Source organism: Cygnus olor, chromosome 20, assembly GCF_009769625.2.
Source record: "Cygnus olor isolate bCygOlo1 chromosome 20, bCygOlo1.pri.v2, whole genome shotgun sequence".
NCBI classification, from domain to species: domain Eukaryota; kingdom Metazoa; phylum Chordata; class Aves; order Anseriformes; family Anatidae; genus Cygnus; species Cygnus olor.
Window position 1 is genome coordinate 8,777,220 of NC_049188.1, and position 18,850 is coordinate 8,796,069.

General features: G+C 40.9%; 1 protein-coding gene across 3 annotated transcripts in view; it reads left to right on the forward strand.

Moving 5' to 3' along the window:
* VMP1 (vacuole membrane protein 1) overlaps window positions 1-18,850 on the forward strand; it is a 65,421-nt gene that overhangs the window by 7,491 nt on the left and 39,080 nt on the right. Inside the window, exons 3-5 of one of the 3 annotated variants that reach the window (XM_040532321.1) lie at window positions 2,141-2,276; window positions 4,708-4,798; window positions 6,973-7,083. In XM_040532321.1, the coding sequence (XP_040388255.1) occupies window positions 2,141-2,276; window positions 4,708-4,798; window positions 6,973-7,083 (338 nt within the window). Of the gene's footprint in view, window positions 1-2,140; window positions 2,336-4,707; window positions 4,799-6,972; window positions 7,084-16,920; window positions 17,065-18,850 lie in introns of those variants that run through there. The other 2 variants (XM_040532322.1, XM_040532324.1) reach the window with 2 other exon arrangements.

An 18,850-nucleotide genomic window follows, 5' to 3' on the forward strand; every position in this document is an offset into this window, starting at 1 on the left:
CAATGCTCAGAAGGAATTTGTTGGTGCACTTTGTGCCCAGATAATGCAAGGAGAGAAGCCTGAATAAATATTGGAAACTTAATAATCTATAAATCTGAAATTAAGAGAACCCGTGTAATGTAAAACCATAGAATAGTTTTATACTGTGTATTTCCATTCAGCTTCTCTCTACAATCTTTTTCCTTCTGCTTTCTTATTCTGTAGCTTACACGCATGCGAGCCCCGTAAAGCTGACTTGGGTACCAATAGGAGCTGGGAGCTGAAAAGCTGAACTATGTTGGCAAACGTGGCTGTAGAAGGCAGGCTACACAGCCCCACCCTTTGGCTCTGAAGAGTTAGTACTTGATAGTAATCTCTGGGAGAATTTTACTCTGGGAGAAATCTGGTTTTTAGTCTCCCAATTTCTAGTGTTTCTATTTATATTTAAATTCGCTATAGCTTATCATTTTTCAGTGATAAATTACTGGGAAAACAGTTAACTACTTCATCTCCTGCCTTGCCTTTGTTTGTCCTACAGGTATGTCCAAATTAGGCTCATGTTTAGAATTCATGCAAAAAAAATAATGATTCTGAGAATGTTTCATGAAGATCCTTGTATCACTGAATTATCTGTGTTGTGTAGTATAATTATCATCTTAGTTTGCTTCCTGTCAGCCTTGAACGTGCCAGTTCCATATTTAATTAAGTTTTGTAACCAAGTGATTTCTCAAGTTGTACACAGTCTTACGCCATCGTCTTTGATGACCTTTACTGAGAACATACAAAGTAATAAAAAGAAACAACAAGGTTGAAGCATTTTTATTAGACGTATTAAGTGGAAAAAGTGGAGAACAAAAATTCTCGAAGCAAGGGATGTGGCAGGATTCAAAGAAGTGTATGCCTGTATGTATGGAACAAATCTAAGCCTTTTACTTCACTGGGACTTTCCTCCGAGGGAATGTATATGTTATCTAGTACTTGCAATTGCGGGCTTTCTGTTAGTTCATCTAAGGCAACTGATGCTTTCAGCAGTAAAGAATACAGCTAAAGAAAATTAAATGGGCAATGTGACTAATGAGGTATGTGATTTCGATGCAGATACTAACATCTGATAAGGCAGCATGTTTGAATTACTGGAATAAAACATCTTGGGTTACAATATGATAGGGATTCAGATTAGGTTCATGTTGTGTATGTAACAGCTTTATCCCAATTTAAAATTTGAATAGTATTTGGATAAAAGTTAGTTTTCCATATTTTCCCACTGTTTCATGATTTTTTTCTTATTTCAGAATTCATTTTCTTTAAAAGTGTAAAAATGATTGCCACTCCTTAGCCTGACGACCTTTGAACAAAGCATCCTCATCCAAAAATAGCTAAGGATTTTTATTAACCCTGACTGTATTGTGAGCACAAAACAACACGTGTTTAGTAGAAGATCCTTTTTTCTGTACTTGTCCAGAAATGTACAATAACTGCTGTTACGGTCGTTGCGTCGGGCACTGTAATATAACCGAATTATTGTGGTTAAAAGCAACCAAATGTGTAGTGTCAGCCTAGCGAAGGGCTGTGGTCTACAGGCAGGCCCTTCTCGTGGGAGCACTTCCTGTCTCGTGGGCTCATTTTGGAGAAGCTGAGCAGCGTGGCACGGCTTCACATAGCCTGAGCCCTCTGACTGGGAGGAGAGAGACTGTTATCCAGTTACACGGGGACTGGAGTGTGTGGAAAGCACACGTAATCCAATCTAGTTCGATTGGAGACGTCTGAGAATAGCTTTGGAAGAGAACCAAATTCAGAAGTTCAAAGTGAAATGTGGTTTCAGTAGTGGGCAATAGAGACACATTTGACCTGTTGGATTAGCTGATTTGTAGCTAATAGCGCAATACTTTGCATAAATGCTAATATATTTAACAGCCTTTCTGCACTCTGAGCCAATTCTTGAATGGCTGTCACTACGTGGAGGAAAAAAGCCACGGTATTTCCTTTGCTGGAGGTCACCCGATTTCTGATGCCCTTGGAGCAGATGCTTTGTGATAAGTGGAAAAGATGACTGGGAGCTTTCTTGTTCTTCCTAACAAGAAATACTCAGTATATTTTTGGGCGGGATGGAATTTGAACTGTCAGCCTGTGGTTTTATATTTCTGTTGCTTTTCATTTGCAGACTCCTCTTTGTTGGGTGAACGGAAGCGAAGGGACCGAGAAGAGAGGTTGAATATTGTCCTCTGGAGACAACCGCTTGTTACCTTGCAGTATTTTTTCCTGGAAACACTAATAAACTTGAAGGAATGGACCATAAAGTAAAGATACTTTCTTTAACTTCTACTAAGCATTCTGGGGAAACCCATGCTCTGATTCAGTAGGTCATTCTGACATCTCACTTTTCCTGATGATTCACTACTTTAAAATTCTTCTTCTAGAAAACATATTTATTTTTGTCCCTTAAAGGTGGCTACTGGAACATACCACGCTTCCAGCTGTGTACCCAGACCTTCTGCCTAAATTGCATAAGTGTAAATACAGTAAGGTCTCGATGGAAGAGAATTGCGAACTTCCTTCCTGAAGAGTTGAATATGCCAATTTGAAAGAATGGGACAGTGTTTAGGGATCCTGAAGGCAAGAGATACTGTACTTAAGACTGCAGTGTTAAGTACTGATCTTTTAATACACGTGTTAGTATCACTTAATGATCTTCAAACAACTCAGCTGGGGCAGGGTTCAGGGTTACGTGGAATTTACAATGATGTTTATGACACTCTGTTAGAGGACTGCTTCTAAGCTACGTGGTCCCTTTCACAGCAGGAAATTATTTATTGAAGCACTTCCCCTAAGCATCATTTACACCCTGGATGAAATGGGCTTTTATTCTAGTTAGGACTGCTACTTGCAAATCGCCTAACATCTACTAATGCTGAAATGCACAGCTATTTCGTAATGCTCTAGCCTTGGGAGGTTCTGGAGTATCGAAAGGCAAATGTGAATAAAATTGGCAACAGAAAAAGCCAGGAGTAGCAACCATCTAGCGCTTGTGTTGGTAACTGGAATCTTTGTTTGTGATTGTGTTTACAATCACTTTCCCAGTCAGAAGATGGGATCTAATAGCACCTTGGCTGATTCTAGCTGTCGGGCCGCTCCTTTGCAGAGTGAGCTGAGATTGGTGATAACGAGCTATGTTCACTGACTCTTCTGGGCTAGGTTTGAGGTGCTGACACATAAGATATGTCGAGACAAACTTCTGTTTTCCTTTTTGACCTTCTGGAATGAAAAGTAGCAGACTTAGATAGTGTAGTCTTCATCCCCCTGTGCTTCCCCCACCCAAAATAATCTAACCCCAAAGCTTAGTTATTTTACTGTGTAAATTCTTTCAGCTATCCTTGGAAATTTTCTTTGAGAGCTGTCTTCTCAGATTTTAACATTGCTTGGAGATTGTCAGAAACAACTATTTACTTAAGCACAACAGAAATAACATTTGAGGTGTTATTTTAAGCTACTGCCTGGCTTCCTAGATACTAAAGCTTGCTATAGATAGCATTTGCATCCTCAGTTGTGCAGCACATCTATGTTGTGTGCCACTGTACAACATAGAACTACACAACAACAGCTATGGTGTGTAAAATAACAATGTCTTTACAGAAAATAACAACAGCTAGATTCTAAACTATGAAGATGACCTCAGATTGACACTGGTTTACTGTGTTCCACTTGAGTAAACTGGAATTTAAATGACAGTCGCTTGGAAATCCAATTCTCGTACTGATACAAGCAGCACAAACGTTTTTACAATTACAGGAAGATTAAAGTAACTTTTTTCAGCCTGCTTAATATGAAACATTTGCTACTGTTTTGCTGTATTACACTTCCCGTATTTCAATCTTTCCTTCTGCCTATTTAAATAGATAAATTACGTTTATAGTTCACTATTTCATGCCAGTGATTTTTAAGTGATGCTAGCACTTCCTTTTCTTTATAGCATTAGATGACAGTGTAATAGTGTTTCCCAGAAAATAATAAATATATTCTTTAATCAACTGTGTGTGGCCACGTATGTGTCAAGCAGCATTATTGCAACCTTACAGAATTAGGCAGGTGCAAAAGTACTGGATACCATAAAAGTGCTTTTTTCCCTTTACCCATAGTAGCTTCCTAATGCTTCATGATTAGCAATAATGTATGCGTTAAACTTTGAGCTGTAACAAGAGGTACTAACTTCAGCAGATTAAGAGAACCAAAATAATGTTGAGGTTTGCTCATTTTGCTGTCACTGTGGCTCTACCCACCAGCACAGTTTGAAATCAGCACTTCTGTTACCCACGCACAGATCGTCCCCTGCGCAGGGCCGGTGCCTGCTTTGCACTTGGCTTAACCGTGAATGTTTTTGGTGGTCCTGTATTTGAAACTCTCTTGGCTGCATAAGCTGACTGTTAGCTTTTAGATTGCTTGCTTTCAGCGAGTTACTTCCTTTTACTTGCCTTTTTTTTAAAAAAAAAAAAAAAAAAAAGCACGTATGAACTTTGTTCTCACTTGACAGTGAACTAGAGATTTTTCTGTAAAGAATAGAGGCTTCCCAGCTAGTTCTTGGGAGGTTTACATTTTTATAACAGTGAACTTTTCAGCTGTCATTTTGCCTACTGACTACATCCACGCAGACCCACTCTACAGTGATAAATAACTAAGTTACTTTGAAATGCATGCTAAATTATGAAAAACACTAATCACCATTTGTCTTTTAAGATTGTGGCATCGACGAAGTATCCTGGTGGCTTTTTTACTGATGCTTGCAGTGCTTACAGCTACATATTATGTTGAAGGAAGACATCAACAGGTATGAGGCTTTCAGGTTACTTTCCTGGGGCTAATACTTTCTGTCCCTGTGCTAAAATAGACATCCTGGGAATTGAATAGGGTCTTAAAGAGATTATACCATGTCTTTTGAATCCCTACTTGCTAAGGTTATCTGTTTATCATGTCATGACTCCCCTTGTGTCATGTGTGGATGAGTTGCATTTTAAGGATGGGGGAAGATCAGCTGTATCATTTCATCTATTTTGTTGCATACGTAGGTGTTCTACTTCTCATCTGTTCCTAAATAAGCACACCTCTGATGCTGCAGCATTCTTTCACATCTGTTTTTAACAAGCTTTAAATAGTAGTGTGAACTCTTGAGAAAATGTTAAACTGAGTCATGACAGAACTTGATTGGTTTCCAAGAACTGCTTCTATTGCTATGGAAGGGTATCCTGACCAGCTCAGGCATACGTGTAGGCATAAAATGGTTTCGTGGCTCAAATCTGGTTCCATGATGCTTTTTATACTCCCATTGTCTTACAATGGCTGTTATAAAAACTTAGTTGTCTTGGGTTACATGAAGACTCATGCTTTTACATCACTTGAAGTGTAGGTGTTTTCTCTAAGCATAAGGTGATGGTGTTCTCTACACCTTTCCCCTCTCCATTTGTCCTTGAGTTTCAGGTTTTCTCTGAGGGCAGCCCATTTTAACCCAGCAGAGCATTTCCTTGTGCAGCTGAATCACCTTACCACTCTGAAAATCACCAGGTTCCCCATCTCAGGGAACTTGTTTACATCTATGCTGCTGTGCTCTGTCACTGCTTGAGGGACACGCAGGTCTGGAACAGGAGTCCTGGCTTCCCAGGACAGGTCACTTAATGAATTTCTTCACTTCACTGCATCCTTGCTTGCTCAGTCCCATGCTTGAAACCTAAGCAGGTACACACCGGGCAGGTTGGCAGATGGTAGATCAGCAGTCCATTCCTGTTCCTGATGGGCAAATACCTGCTTCATTTACAAACTGCCCTGGTTGGTGGCTTTGTCAGCGTCGAGGCCAGAGCTTGATGCACTCAACATTTGCCACTAGATGGCTCTTACAAACTGGTGTTGAGGCACATGCCCCCTGAGCTGGCTGGGGCTGTGGTGCAGCAAGGCTTGGCAGAGCAGTGCCTCCAGAGGTTTCCTTGAGCCTGCTGGGAAGAAGCTCGTACCTCTGGGATGGGCAAGGGGAGCGTGCCTGCAGTGTCCAGCGGTGCTTGGAGCTCTCTTCTGTGTTGTCGCAGTTGTTTGCTCCAGCAGCTGTCTGTCCATCCCCCTTCCTGCAGAGCTTCTTGCCTAACATCCATGTCCCGCTAAACCCTCTACCCATCTCTGTGTACCATCAACATGTAATTGAATATATAAGCCACTTTCTTCCAAAACCACATTCAAAATAGCTGAGTATACTTGCAGTTTCAGTAGCTGTTTTTAGGACTTTTTTTGTGCTCTGGTAGGCTGGAGCCTGGTTAAGACTGGTAAACTTCACCTAGATGCTGTTGATCCATGCATGGTATTAAAGGGCACCCCTTCTTCCCTTCTTGGGGCTGTGGCATAGACACGTTGAAGGCCTCGCTCACCCGTTTACGCTATTGCTCTCGTGGCAGCGAGAGTGAGATACAACCTCCTGTTCCTGCAGTGTACCTGGCTGTAGCACTCTTACATCCAGAATTTGTTGTGACCTTTTCACATCCTTTGCAACGTGCAATGAAAGTTTCAGTCTTTCCTTAGAAGTAACAAACATGATCACTCTGGGGGCCAGGATAAAGCATTCAACAACTAACATTCAGCAGCTAACCCTGTTCCTTTATTTATCAGTTGAGGAAATTCCCTGATCTGTCTGCTTGCTGCTTGGCCTCCAGTAGACACTGTCTGTGCTTACTGCTTACCTGTGTGAACTATTCTGGATTTTCAAGTCCTTGTTATTGAACCTGAATTTTCATCTATCTCCTTGGAAACTAGCTGATTATAAGGCGTGTGGGCTTTTCATTCGAAAATGCGTTGTTCTCTGTACATATGCCTGTGCTATAATTGTAGTAAGTTGCAAACAGAAGAATCTAGGATTCTGTTTCCGTTGTTGTAATACAAACTAATGCGGATAGTTGTCTGTAGCTTTAACTTTCTCCTCTAAGAGACATCACCATGTTTGTTTGTTTCATGACTTTTCTCTTTCAGTATGTGCGCTATATGGAGAAAAAGTTCTTCTGGTGTGCCTATTGGGTAGGATTAGGCATTCTGTCCTCTGTTGGACTTGGAACAGGTCTTCACACCTTTCTGCTCTATTTGGTAAGGATATTTTTATTTCGTGTTCTTTCCGACTCATTTATTTTAATTGTTGCATATTTTTAAGATCTGTGAATAAAGAATCTTCCCTAGGTCCTAAATGTTAAGTACTTCTGAAGGAAAAGAAATACTTAGTGTAATGCTGCAAAACTCTGTTCAGTGTTGTTGTTACTCTGTATTGTATAGCTTACGCTATATGTTCATGTTGAACTCTAGATATTAGTCTGCTGTTATCCTTCACTTTGAAACAATGAGTCAAAATCTGCAATGCCCTATGCTCTAACTTACTAATTTAAAGAAAACATTTTCTAGTGTGTGCAGCTCAAATGTTTCCATTTTAAAATTTTCTGCATACTCTTAGTAGCTTAAAATGATCATTCTTCTAGCTGTAACTGCTGAAATGGGCAACTGTTTTGTAGTTCAGTCTGTATTAATTTTGCTTTGAAAATAATAGCAAGAAAAATGTTTGGCTGCAAAGATAAAATAGTCTCTGTTGTTCTGAAAATTTGTATGATGTTGTTTATCTCAACTTAGCTAGGAAAGTTAGGGAAATGTTTGGGCGTGTTTTGCTTTTGGCCATTGGATTAGTTCCTTGTTTATGAAACCACTGTCCTGGATTTAAGAAAAGGATTCATGGCCACAAAATAATTAAAACCAGTTTATGCAACAAATGTCATCTTGTATTTAGGACAATTACAGATGTTTACTTTCTGAACTGCTTTAATCATTAACACGGAAAGCACTACAGGAAACGAGAAACTCGTGTTTTTCCACGCAGCAAAGCAATGCCTGTTAGGTCTAGTGACATCTGTGTAGGCATCGTTTGCCATCGTGTTGGTCTGTTAGCATAGCTTCTCTCCTAAAGATTCTGGAGGCAGAAGGTACGGGGGAAAGAAAACTATCGTTAAACAGAAACAAGTTTCTGCATACGCAGCCTTTTAGGCAAAAATATTGCTGTCAACCTAAATGATTGAAAACTTAAACTCAGTAGAGTCGATGAACGCAGTCTAAACATTTTGCATGCAATGCTGGACAGTGCTTACACAGCGGTGACTTGACAGTGTACGAATCATTCTGACTGGCAGAGGTGATGATAGTAGCTTAGGGACAGCAAAACACATGGGCTCTGCAGATGGAGAATCAATCAAAATCAGTCCTGAACCAAGGTGCCCACCTCACTGGAGAGGCAACCCAGCCTGATGTGGTGGCCTGAGGTGGAGTAAAGTTCACGAATTCAGCTCAGTCTGGGTGCTCCACCAGCCTAGGGTGGGAGTGAAAATTAAGCAGGAAGGATCAGGCAAGAGAAAGGAAGAGAAAGAAAGTAATTCCAGGTTTGCTGTGAAAATCAGTAGATCATGATTTAAACCAGCAAGTAAGAAAGACTTTTAAATGATAGATTTTTGTCTTGTATATTTTTTTGCTTGTTTGTTTTCTTAAGTTGTGTCTCACTGGTTGATATTCTGATTTCTTCAAACCAAAGATGTCATGTTATCTAGACAGCCTTTGAAGCAGTTTGGAGAGCTTACTGTACAGTTCTATTCTTAATTTTTACACGTGTTGACAGAAATCTAGTAAATAAGAAATGTTTTCCACTATTTGTAAACTGCATTTGAAAGTGGGTTATTTCGTTGTTGTAAGTTGATCTGGTGCAGAATAGCAAGTGCTGTCATTTTGTATCCTGGACAAATCATCTTTGTATCCAAGATGATACTATCCTATAAAGAAGTCTTTATAAGACAGCACTGCTTCTTTTCTGAAAGAAGGTGGAATGAATTGACCTTTCTTTTACTCTAGTTTTAAATTTATTTTTTTAAATAGTTCTAAGTTACTTTAATAGAAAACAAATTAAACTTCATAGCATATCACTGAACTTTTACTGTGGGGTGTGTGAACTTAGTACATTTAGGTCATGACCTAGCCTGACATTTAAGTCACGTAGACAAAATATTACTTCTCTGGCTTAATAGTCAATATAATTTTCATTGTGTCTGTAGGAGGTGTAAGTGAGCAGCCTTTTATAGATTCCAATGAGGAGTATCACCTAGAAAAAGCAACTTCGTTAAATATTATTAGCAGAGGTATTTATTGCAGATGTAGTGAAGTTATTTTTTTGGAATGTAAGAGGTAAGGTTTCACAATTTTGGGGGGAAAAACAGACTGCACTCAATTAGAAGGTGCTTATAGAGTAAAATGTAATAAAATTATACCATTAACATCTAATGTGTATCAATACAGGAGAAATACTTGTTTGTTTGCTTTAAATATGTAATAGAGATGAGCATTTTTCTATTACGTTGAGGGAATTCCATAAAGACAGTGAGCGTAGTAAGAGAAGCAAAGATGCATTTTTTATTTTTTCTCCCGTGCAAGATCTAGTGACTAGCATGGACTGTAAATTCAGAACAAATACACTTCCTCGGCACTAAACGGGCCTGAACACTGAACAGTTCATAACTTGGTGGAACATATGGGGCTTTGTGCCACTAGATGGCAGTGGGAGTGTAAGAACACAAGATTATTGCCCTGACAGCGTGTTGCCATTTTAAGTAGCAGAACTGTTAATTTTCTTGTCAATACAGCTACGCCAGCAGTATGTATATGGAACGTACTATCAATGGAGTAATACAGGCTTTAATATCTACTGATTTTAGGGCTGCATGTTGTGTGAAAGGGAACGGGGATTGCTAACTTAAGACAGTTGGTGTAACTTCTAAGGGTAAATTGGTTCGGAGTAGTACTCTGTATTTAATCCATCTGGAAACAAAGCAATTAGGAGCTCTGGCTTTCAAAAGGAGGAGTTTTAAATAATTTGCTATTTTAATTGTGCAGCACCTTCCTCTAAAAGTAGAAATATAATAGAATATAGTAGAAATATTAGGTGGTGAACTCTCTATATTGAATTTTACATTAATGTATATCTACTTTCCATGTTCCATGTACTTTAATTGCATTTCTTGATTATGGTAAAACTTATTCTTTTAGTGATTCAAAGAAATTAAAAGTTTAAAAAAACAACAAAAAAAATCCTCTTCTGCTTTAGTGCCTGGATTTGCAGGCAGCAGAGAATAGCCTCAGTAAGTATTTTAAAATTGTTCATAATTAATTGCTCGTTTTAAATGTGTATGTACAGTGAGATTGCTGGGAATGCAATTACATGCTTAGAGAACAATGCTCCCGGGCCCACCCATGTGCCGCTGAGCTCTTGTTGATGCTTGCAGTATTGTCTCTGCCATCAAGGGCCAACGGGCAGGAATTGATGGCATGTAGGCACCTGTTCATACAGTGCCTGAACTGCTTCAGCTGTGACACAGGTGCATCTTTCTTAAATATAGCCCTCCACATAGTGCATACAACTATTTCATATCAAGCTGCTCATAAGCGCAGCCTGTTAGCTGGGCAAATCGCTCACAGAAGTAGTTATGCAATAGATGCAGAATAGGAATGACTCTGGCCTGGGTAGCTGTTTTTCCAGGGTTGAAAACTGTCATTTGTCTGGATTCTTCAGAGCATCTCATGCCAGCCACCACGTGGAGTGAGATGGATTCAAGTTCCAGGAGAGATCTTGGGGTTACTGAGAAGACAGTAGTTGGAACTAGAAGTTTTGTTTAAAGTGGAGTTTACAATCTAAAGCAGTCTCCCTTTGGGGGCACATTACTGCCCCTGCTTTATATCCGTTCACATCTGATTTGGATTTTGTGGGTCACCAGAATGTTCATTGGCAGAACATTCTTGCTGAAAACATCGTGGTCTAGGAGGGAAAGGTCAATTTTGTTAGTTTGATCATAGGCTTTTTATTGCTATTTCTGTGATTCAAGAACTTCTTATATATATTACAAAGGATCTAACATTATCTGCTGCATCGGCTCCTAGTTTAATTCTGCCCCCTTGGATGTCGCAAGCAGTAAATGTAAAATTTGACTTGGCTTTTTGGGAAACAATCCTCTGTCTGCAAATTGGCAGTGAGCTAAGGGCTGGCACAGAGCAGGTCTTCAGCACAGAAATGTGGAAGCAGGCCACTCTTCCAAGAATCCTTTTTATTCTGACACTTTCAAAACAAGTCTGCTGGCTTTTTTTCCCGAAGTCCATTAAAGGTTTTTCACAATTCTTTAAAAACACCACTTTAAAAATAGTAATCACGATGTGGTTCTGTAGGAAATAAAACTTATGATTAATGACTCCAGATACTGGTTTTAGCAGCACACAGTTGGTTTTTTTTAGCCTTATGTTTTCTTTTATACTGCTCCTACGTTAAAATACAAATGGCACGAATCACCTAATTGCCAGAAGAAGATGACTGCGGGTAACTTGTCAGGAATTTCTTGTTTGTACATCTTGGAGAGGTCCATCCGCTGCTGCAGAGCGACATGAATGAGCTGGCAGCAGAGACACTAGGTGGAGCGCTCGGCTGGAGCCGCGCTGCTCGTGCCATCTTCGCGCAGCGCTCCGCGTGATCTGCTTTCGGTTCCCCAAACGGATCGCAAAAGATGCGACCGAGGCGCAGAAAATCAGCTTAGAATTAATGCCTATCAAACTGCCTCGTGTGAAAACTGGCTGATAAATTTCCTTTCTGGATATGGTCTGTTAAAATCTGCAGTGCAGGGGGATGAATGGAAGCAAATTCCTTACAGGTCAAAAGTGCAGAGCGGGTTTTGGCTGTCTGCAGTTGTTTGTGTTTTTGTTTTTTAAATGTGGATCTCTGCTTGCTTGCTGGTAGAGCCAAGTGGAGCAACTGCTGGGGAGGCTTTCGTTGGTAGCTGGATTGCAGACTAGCACAAACAGGAAATGTGAGGTACAATAGGAATGCTTTCTGCGCGGAGGTCAGAAGAGTTTGGATTTTTTCAGCACTGCAATGTGTGGGTTTGTCACTGAATTCCTCCTGGGGTGTCCTGTAGCAGAGTGAAAGAGCATGGCAATGATTTCAGGCCGTGAAAAAGAACAGAAAACTGCCCTTAAAAAGAAGGGAATTGCAAAGACAGTGTCTTCATTGACAGGGCTGGCTTTAGAGAGCCAGTTTGGGTTTATCTGGGCTTGAGGGTTCAATGTCTTGCTTTTGTCCTGAATTGGTTCCAGGCTTTGGCTTTGGCGAGAGGTCACATTCTGGCCTCCCAAAAGCACGGTAGTTTGCAGCTGAAATGACTCGCGTTTTGGCCCTGTCCGAACTGAGTTTGGGTTAGAAACTGAGCATTTAAAATCCAGACAGCTCGTGCAATAATGAGCTCATTAAAAAAAAAAAAAAAAAAAAAAAAACCAACCTGTTGTTGGTGTTGATCTTTTTTTAAAAACAAACAAACAAACAAAAACAAATACACCACCTTTCTTTCTTGCCAGGACTACCGAAAGCTTTTTAAAATTAAACTTGATTTTTTTTAGCTATCCAGTTCCAGAAGCTAAGCTTGTAAGGAGACTAATGATAAAATCGCAAAAGCGGTTCTAAAAAGGAAAACTCACAAAACAGGGCTTACTCAGTTTTGTGAAGTAAATGTAATTTCAAAATCTACAGAACATACTTTAATTCCCCCCCCCCTCCCCATTTATTTGCTACTGTAATACAGGAGTATTTTCTTAGTGATTGTCAACTTCAGGAGAAATTTTGCTTTTTTCTTGTGGATCGTTCAAAATGACTATGAATAATTCATAAAATTATGGGGTCTGTGTGTAAAGGAAAAAGGGAGAAACAAGAGCTGAGCTGCCCCAGCCAGGTTTGTCGGGCACAGCAGCGCTCCCCTTCCCAGTGCTGAATTATTTTTGCTAAGTGAGGTGTTCATTTCCAGTCCGTGCTGTTCTTCGATTCACATGTCAACCTGCAAGCCTATAGCAAATGAAATAAAAAATGGTTTTGTCTAAAATCTGTGATCAGATTACTGCTATTGAGTTAAGGCAATTGAAAGCAAAATACATGGTGGGTGCAGAAGACAGAAATTAGTTGTAAAGCTGAAGTGGAGCCTGTTGGTGTGAGGATCGCATGTGACTCTTACTCTTTCATTTGTTTCCTCCATCTCTTTAAACCAACTTCCTCCAGCTGTCCTAAGCTTTTTACAATGAACTGAAACATCCTGGAGTACTTGAATCAACACAACTTAAAAATCACTTTTGCTGACCGTCCCTTGATGGGAGCTCCTGCTTACAGTTCACACGGGCTCTGTTCTGCTCAAACTGCAGCATTTACATTAATAACGCGCTGATGAACTGGAAGAGCCCAACACATTAACCAGGACGCCGCTGCCAGATTAGTTGAGCAACCTGGGAGTTTCTTAAGTCTCCCGGTGGCTTCCTCGTGTTTAAAATGTCTGAGATGAAAAACGGCATTTTCTTGGTGACTCAGGAGCAGCCCCTGCCCTGCTGTGAGGGTGGCAGGGGCTGGTGGAGCAGCTGGAAGCAATAACCTCCTGCACTGCCCCACTGTGAGCTGCCGGGCCGCGTGAGTCAGAACCCGAAGCGGTGGGGCTGCGAGTTCCTTATATGGCCCCCAGCGCCGCTGGAAGCGGTGCGCGTCAGGATCTGGACAGTTTATCTAAAGCTGGAACTGTGGTAATAAACAGCTAACGTGAAGCTCCTCCATCTGTGCAGGATTAGCTACCTTACTGTGGCTTTTCAGAAGTCTGCACACTACTGATGTCATACTAACATTTAAGTTGCGTTGAGCATCTGGGCCAGTGGTAGCGAGCTGAACTTGCACCAAGGGGTTAGTGAGGTGATTGTGCGCCGTGCTTTTCCTTTCAAAGGCTGATGGACTTTACCTTTCGGGTGCTGACACCTTATTTTCATTATTTGCTCTTGATTTCCTTGTCACTGATCCCATCTGATAACTCTGCTGGGAGGTCACGTTCTGCTTTCCTCTCACTCACTCTCTTGGAGTCGCTGCTGTTTTTTTTGTTGTGTTTTAATGCTTGGCCTGAACTTTGTGCTTTTCTTGTCTCTGCTTCCTTGAGCCAGGCTGGAAAAAATGATAACAGTGCAAGGCGATCTCTAATTGGAGACGTTAAAGCCAATCGTCACTCCTAGTGTCAATTTGAATAGATTCTGTGATTTATTCTTCAGTAATAACAAGTGGGTGGCTAGGGAATGGCGAGGAGAAAACGCTGACAGATTATTTTTGTCTTCCGTCAGCACCAGAGTATGAACTTGCATTCTTCCAACTGTGCCTCTTCCTGACGTCAGTCTGTTTGATGGCTCCTATAGAAAGTAGTATGACCATAGCCTTATGAAGCGTCTGCTTTTCATGTTACTCCTCAAAGCAGCAACATGGCCCTGTTATGCATTCAGTGGTACCACGTGCCTGCTCCCCTGGTGGTTCTTCTTCACTTGTATTTGGAGCTTGTGGCTCATCGTTTGGAATTTCCATCAGCTCTGCACTGGGGCAAGGCTCGACTGAAGTGGGAATGGAAACTTGCGAACAGACACATGACTGTAAAATGAATACGTTGTCTGAAATGCCACGGCGGTGTGCTAAAGCTAGCCCTGACCGCCTGATGGATGGCTATGTCACTTGAGGATGCTCTAGTTATGGGATCCTTCTTCGTTCTGAGGCCCTTTTTACATCCTGTGCTGCGTACCAGTCAATATATAAAATCACGAGGCACTTTAATCTTGTAACACAGACAGACAGGCTAGATTGACGTATTTTCTAGCTGCCTCTAGGTCCAGTCTTTCTCTCGTAATTGCAGATCAGTTTTCTTGGTGGGTAGTTGTCCACTGCTCCCAGAGATGAAAAGATGCTGTAACTTGGTGTTACTTTCTACAGAGGTGTAATGACTTTGTAGATAAGTATGAGATGAGTCGCAGCCCGGAGCAACGCTTGCAGGATGTTTCCCATGAGAAGCAAGCTTTTGTTTTTCTAATTTATCTTAATCAAATATAGAATGACATGTTTTCCCCCCTGTGAAAGGGCTGAGTCTTGAACCTGGTATGAAAAGCTCTGTATCCATGGAGGAGGAAAACAGATTTTTAGTACATTAAGTTCAGCAATGAGTTCAGAGTAGTGTTTTTCTTGCTGGCAGATGTATCACTTTTCTTTGTGAAATATTTCTAAATTAGAAGCAGCCTAAAGTTATATCTTTCCCCAAATAAAAAAGGTTAAAATTAGACGTCGTTCTTGTGCTCGTATCACTTGGGCAGGATGGCTGTTCTGTGAAGGGGCACGTGAGAGAAGAACACTTGATAAGGAGTTTGCTTGCAGCTATGGTTTTGTTCACAGTCTAGATGCACAGAATGATTAATAACGTGAAATGTGATTCACTTTTAATTGGATATTCAGTCGTTTTTCCTTATGGTAAAGACTTCTGTGCTATAACTATAATGCAAATCAACATGTTTGTAAGGATTTTAACTTCAACTTGCAGTGATGAGTTTCCAAATGTGATTTATAAATAAAAGATTATGTTTTCTAGACATGTCATAACACAGCATTTAAAGTAACTTGTTTCTAAGGATTAGCAGTGTCTGTTCGAACTTGGGTGACTTCAATCAGGAAACTGAAAATTCTCTGAAGGCCTTTGAGTTCAAGAGTTCGAGGTTGCCTTCTCAAAGACTTTACAGTTGTGTAGATAGGGATTTCCAAACTCCCCTAAATTACTATTGCTAAAATATAGATTTATGTTGAGTTGATCTCGATGACCAACTCTTGTCTCGTTTGATTTGTAAATTGTACAGATATTTCTAACAAATCACATTCCAGCCTAACCACAGGCTCCTTCTGGTCATCAGTAGAGGCAAGCAAATGTTTCTCGACCGAGTCAGCAGAATGTTTCTCAATTTCTTCTGTGTTAGCCCTTGGTGGTGCCTCCTGCAATTAAAAAAAAAAAATCATTGGAAAAGGGTGAGGAAAAGACAGTTGGTGTTCAAGGATCTTACATGCCTTGAATTTCAGCGACTCTTCCTGGTTTGGCAAGCAGCATGTCTACTAAATCGGCTGGTTTTATATTTGATGTCTGGTACGAGAGGGTTTGAAGTAGTTTCACAAAGCTATTTTTAAAGGTAGAGGTGCAGTTGGAGTCCAAGAGGAGATATCTTAAAGGTTTCCCTGAAGTGTTGAAATAAACTGAGTTATTGCAAAGAGGTAACACACGGACCATTACCTGCAGCTCCATGTGGAGGAGGAGGCAGAGAGGGTGGGGAGGTATTGTTTGAAGAGGGTTAAAAAAATTATGAGAATGAATCCTCCTGGCCCAGGGAGGAGTGTAAAGAAAACTGAGTGCATTTTGAGTGGGATTTTTGCAAAGATGGCACCTGGAGCCTGCTTGAAGTTGGTTCCCTGTTCCTTTCAGAGTTTATATTTAGCAATAGCGATGGTTTAAAACAAAATGGCACCTCTCTTATGAAACACCCAGTGGCCCTCCCACTCTTCCCCCCTCCCTGCACCCATGGTCCTGTTTAGCCAACCATTGTTTTGTGAGGTGCTTGGTAACCAGCTTTGTGAAAGCATGATGCTTGATGTGAGCTTTCAGAGCAGAGCTAGAACAAAAGCAGATGTCAGAGATGTTGCGTGCAGCCTGCCAAGCTGTGCGATGTTGTCCGTTCGACTAGCAGGACAGCTGGGCTCTGCTGCGAGAGGAGGACACGGGATTGTTCTGCTCTCCTTTGGCTCTCTGAATTCTAATACTCCACACTTCATCACTCTTAATGAACTGTTTATGGTTTATTTCTCATTCCAGTTAAAATGTGGCTTCTGTGGGTTCCATAACTCCAACTTTTTTCCATTATAGAACTGTTTACATTGCAGTGGAAGAATTATGTTCAGTTGGCGTAGTCTTCAGGTGGCTCGCTGGCCATTTACAGCAGCTTTGTGAAATGCCTTTTTTTCCGTTGGCTGCTCCTTGTACAATTTTTCCTTTTGCAGATGTTCGTTGAGGACTGGGAGAGCTCTCCTAACAGGAGGTGACACTTGGAGGCTGTGAAGCCATCCAAGGATGGCAACTCTGTTGGGAGGAGCTGCTCATGGCAAGAAGCTCCTACAAAAGCATGCTGGTCATGCACAGCGGTCTCCTGGTAGGCATTTTGTCTTTGCAGTCTCCTGGGAGTGCAGTGGCTTCCCTGCACTGCCTGCGTGCAGCTTGAGAAGGGCTGGTAATGGTGTCAGTGAAACCTTGCGAAGAGGGTGGGGGCCTCGCTACAGTACCGATTATATTTGTCTCTTACTATAATAAAACTGAAACTAACAGTCTCCCATCACAGCTGGCTGTAGTTACGCTGCAGTGTGGTTGATCTTCCAAATTTTGTAGAACTGAAAATCATACTTCTTGATTCACACACCGTACCTCACTGCCTTGGCAGCAAGCTTACCCTTACTCGCAAGGGAACATAGGAAATGGTCATTTACAAGTCAAGTACGTGGGGATTTCCTCCATGCAAATTTCATATTCAAGAGGTTTTTATTGAAAATTTATGCAGGTGAAAACCGTGACTTAGGGAAGAAGGCTTGAGAGACCTTTTTGTCCCAAGTTAGCTGTCAGGTCGGGGAGGGGAACGGGATGGAACTGAACTCCCCGAGTTTGTGTGGTGCAGAAAGAGGTTCCCAGGCTCACCAGAAATGTACTTTGTAATTTCAGGGAAGTTTCAATTCTCTCTTTGCCTCTGTCCTCCATGAGTAAAACAGAGATACATTATTTGTTTAGATCTGAAACTGGGGAGGACAGGGAGTGCCTTGCAGCTGTTACCAAAAAGGAGGCCACTGCCGTTGCGGCCTAGCGAAATGGCTCTAGCACGTTACCTGTCACTTGTTCATCCCTCCTTCTATATCAACATCGCTTTTTGTGTATCAAGTTCTGGATCTCTTCTTTTTCAATTTTACTTTAATGAACCTTTGATTATTTTTATTTGGGATAGACTGTGCCTCATTTTTCAGCTCGATAGGTAGGTTCTATCGTGAGTATTCACAGAAGTAGGCCTAAAACCACTTCTTGAATTAGTCTCCTATAAAGTAACAAGGAATAAAAGAAATTGCTTGGTATCAGAGCAGCTTTTCTTTTAACAATTGCATGCCAGATGACTGGTTTTATTTTTGAATTGTGTACATGTGACAACAGTAGTCACAGCTGTCATACAGAAAAAGATACCTGGTATTTTTTTCACCATTCTTCGCTGCCATTAAATAAATTGTAGCGTCAGTATAATTATCTAAGTCTTGTGCTCTGGTGTGTACAGTGAGACCTGAAATGTTGACATGAATGAAGGCAATGAAATCCTTCTTCCAAGTAAGTCTAGGAAAGTCAATGAGGCTGCTTCACCTTTTGTGTGAGGCATGGCGCTGTAGAATTTCACCCTTTAATGTGCAAATGAAGCCTGCAGGATCCTCTGAATCTCTCTTGCTCCTGCATTTCAAAGTGAGCTTTGGGAGCCTTGTGCAGGGTTTTTAGGCAGCGTTTAGGTCAATCATACTTTCTCTTTCCCTCGTTATTCTGTAATAAATCTAGCTTGGGGGAGAGTTATCAGGCTTCCTTATCGATCTAATAAAATGCACGAGACTCATTTTAAGGAAGAAATGTAGAAGAAAATTGTTGACGGTATGTTCCCAAAAATGATGTCAAAAGCCATCAATTAATAGCAGAAGTTAGTGTAATATATTGAGCATGTAAAGAAAATTTAAGATTTAAATCTGTGATTTTATGAAAAGAGCTTAGTTTATCTTGTTTTTTTTCCTTATCCCCCCAACAGTGTTCCCCCAACCTTTAGCTAAGTGATTTCTTTTAGCTACAACATCTATTACTCAGGCAAGAAACTATCGAATTGCTTCTGACTTCTTTTGTATTAAAATAATAGCAATCCTTTTAGATTG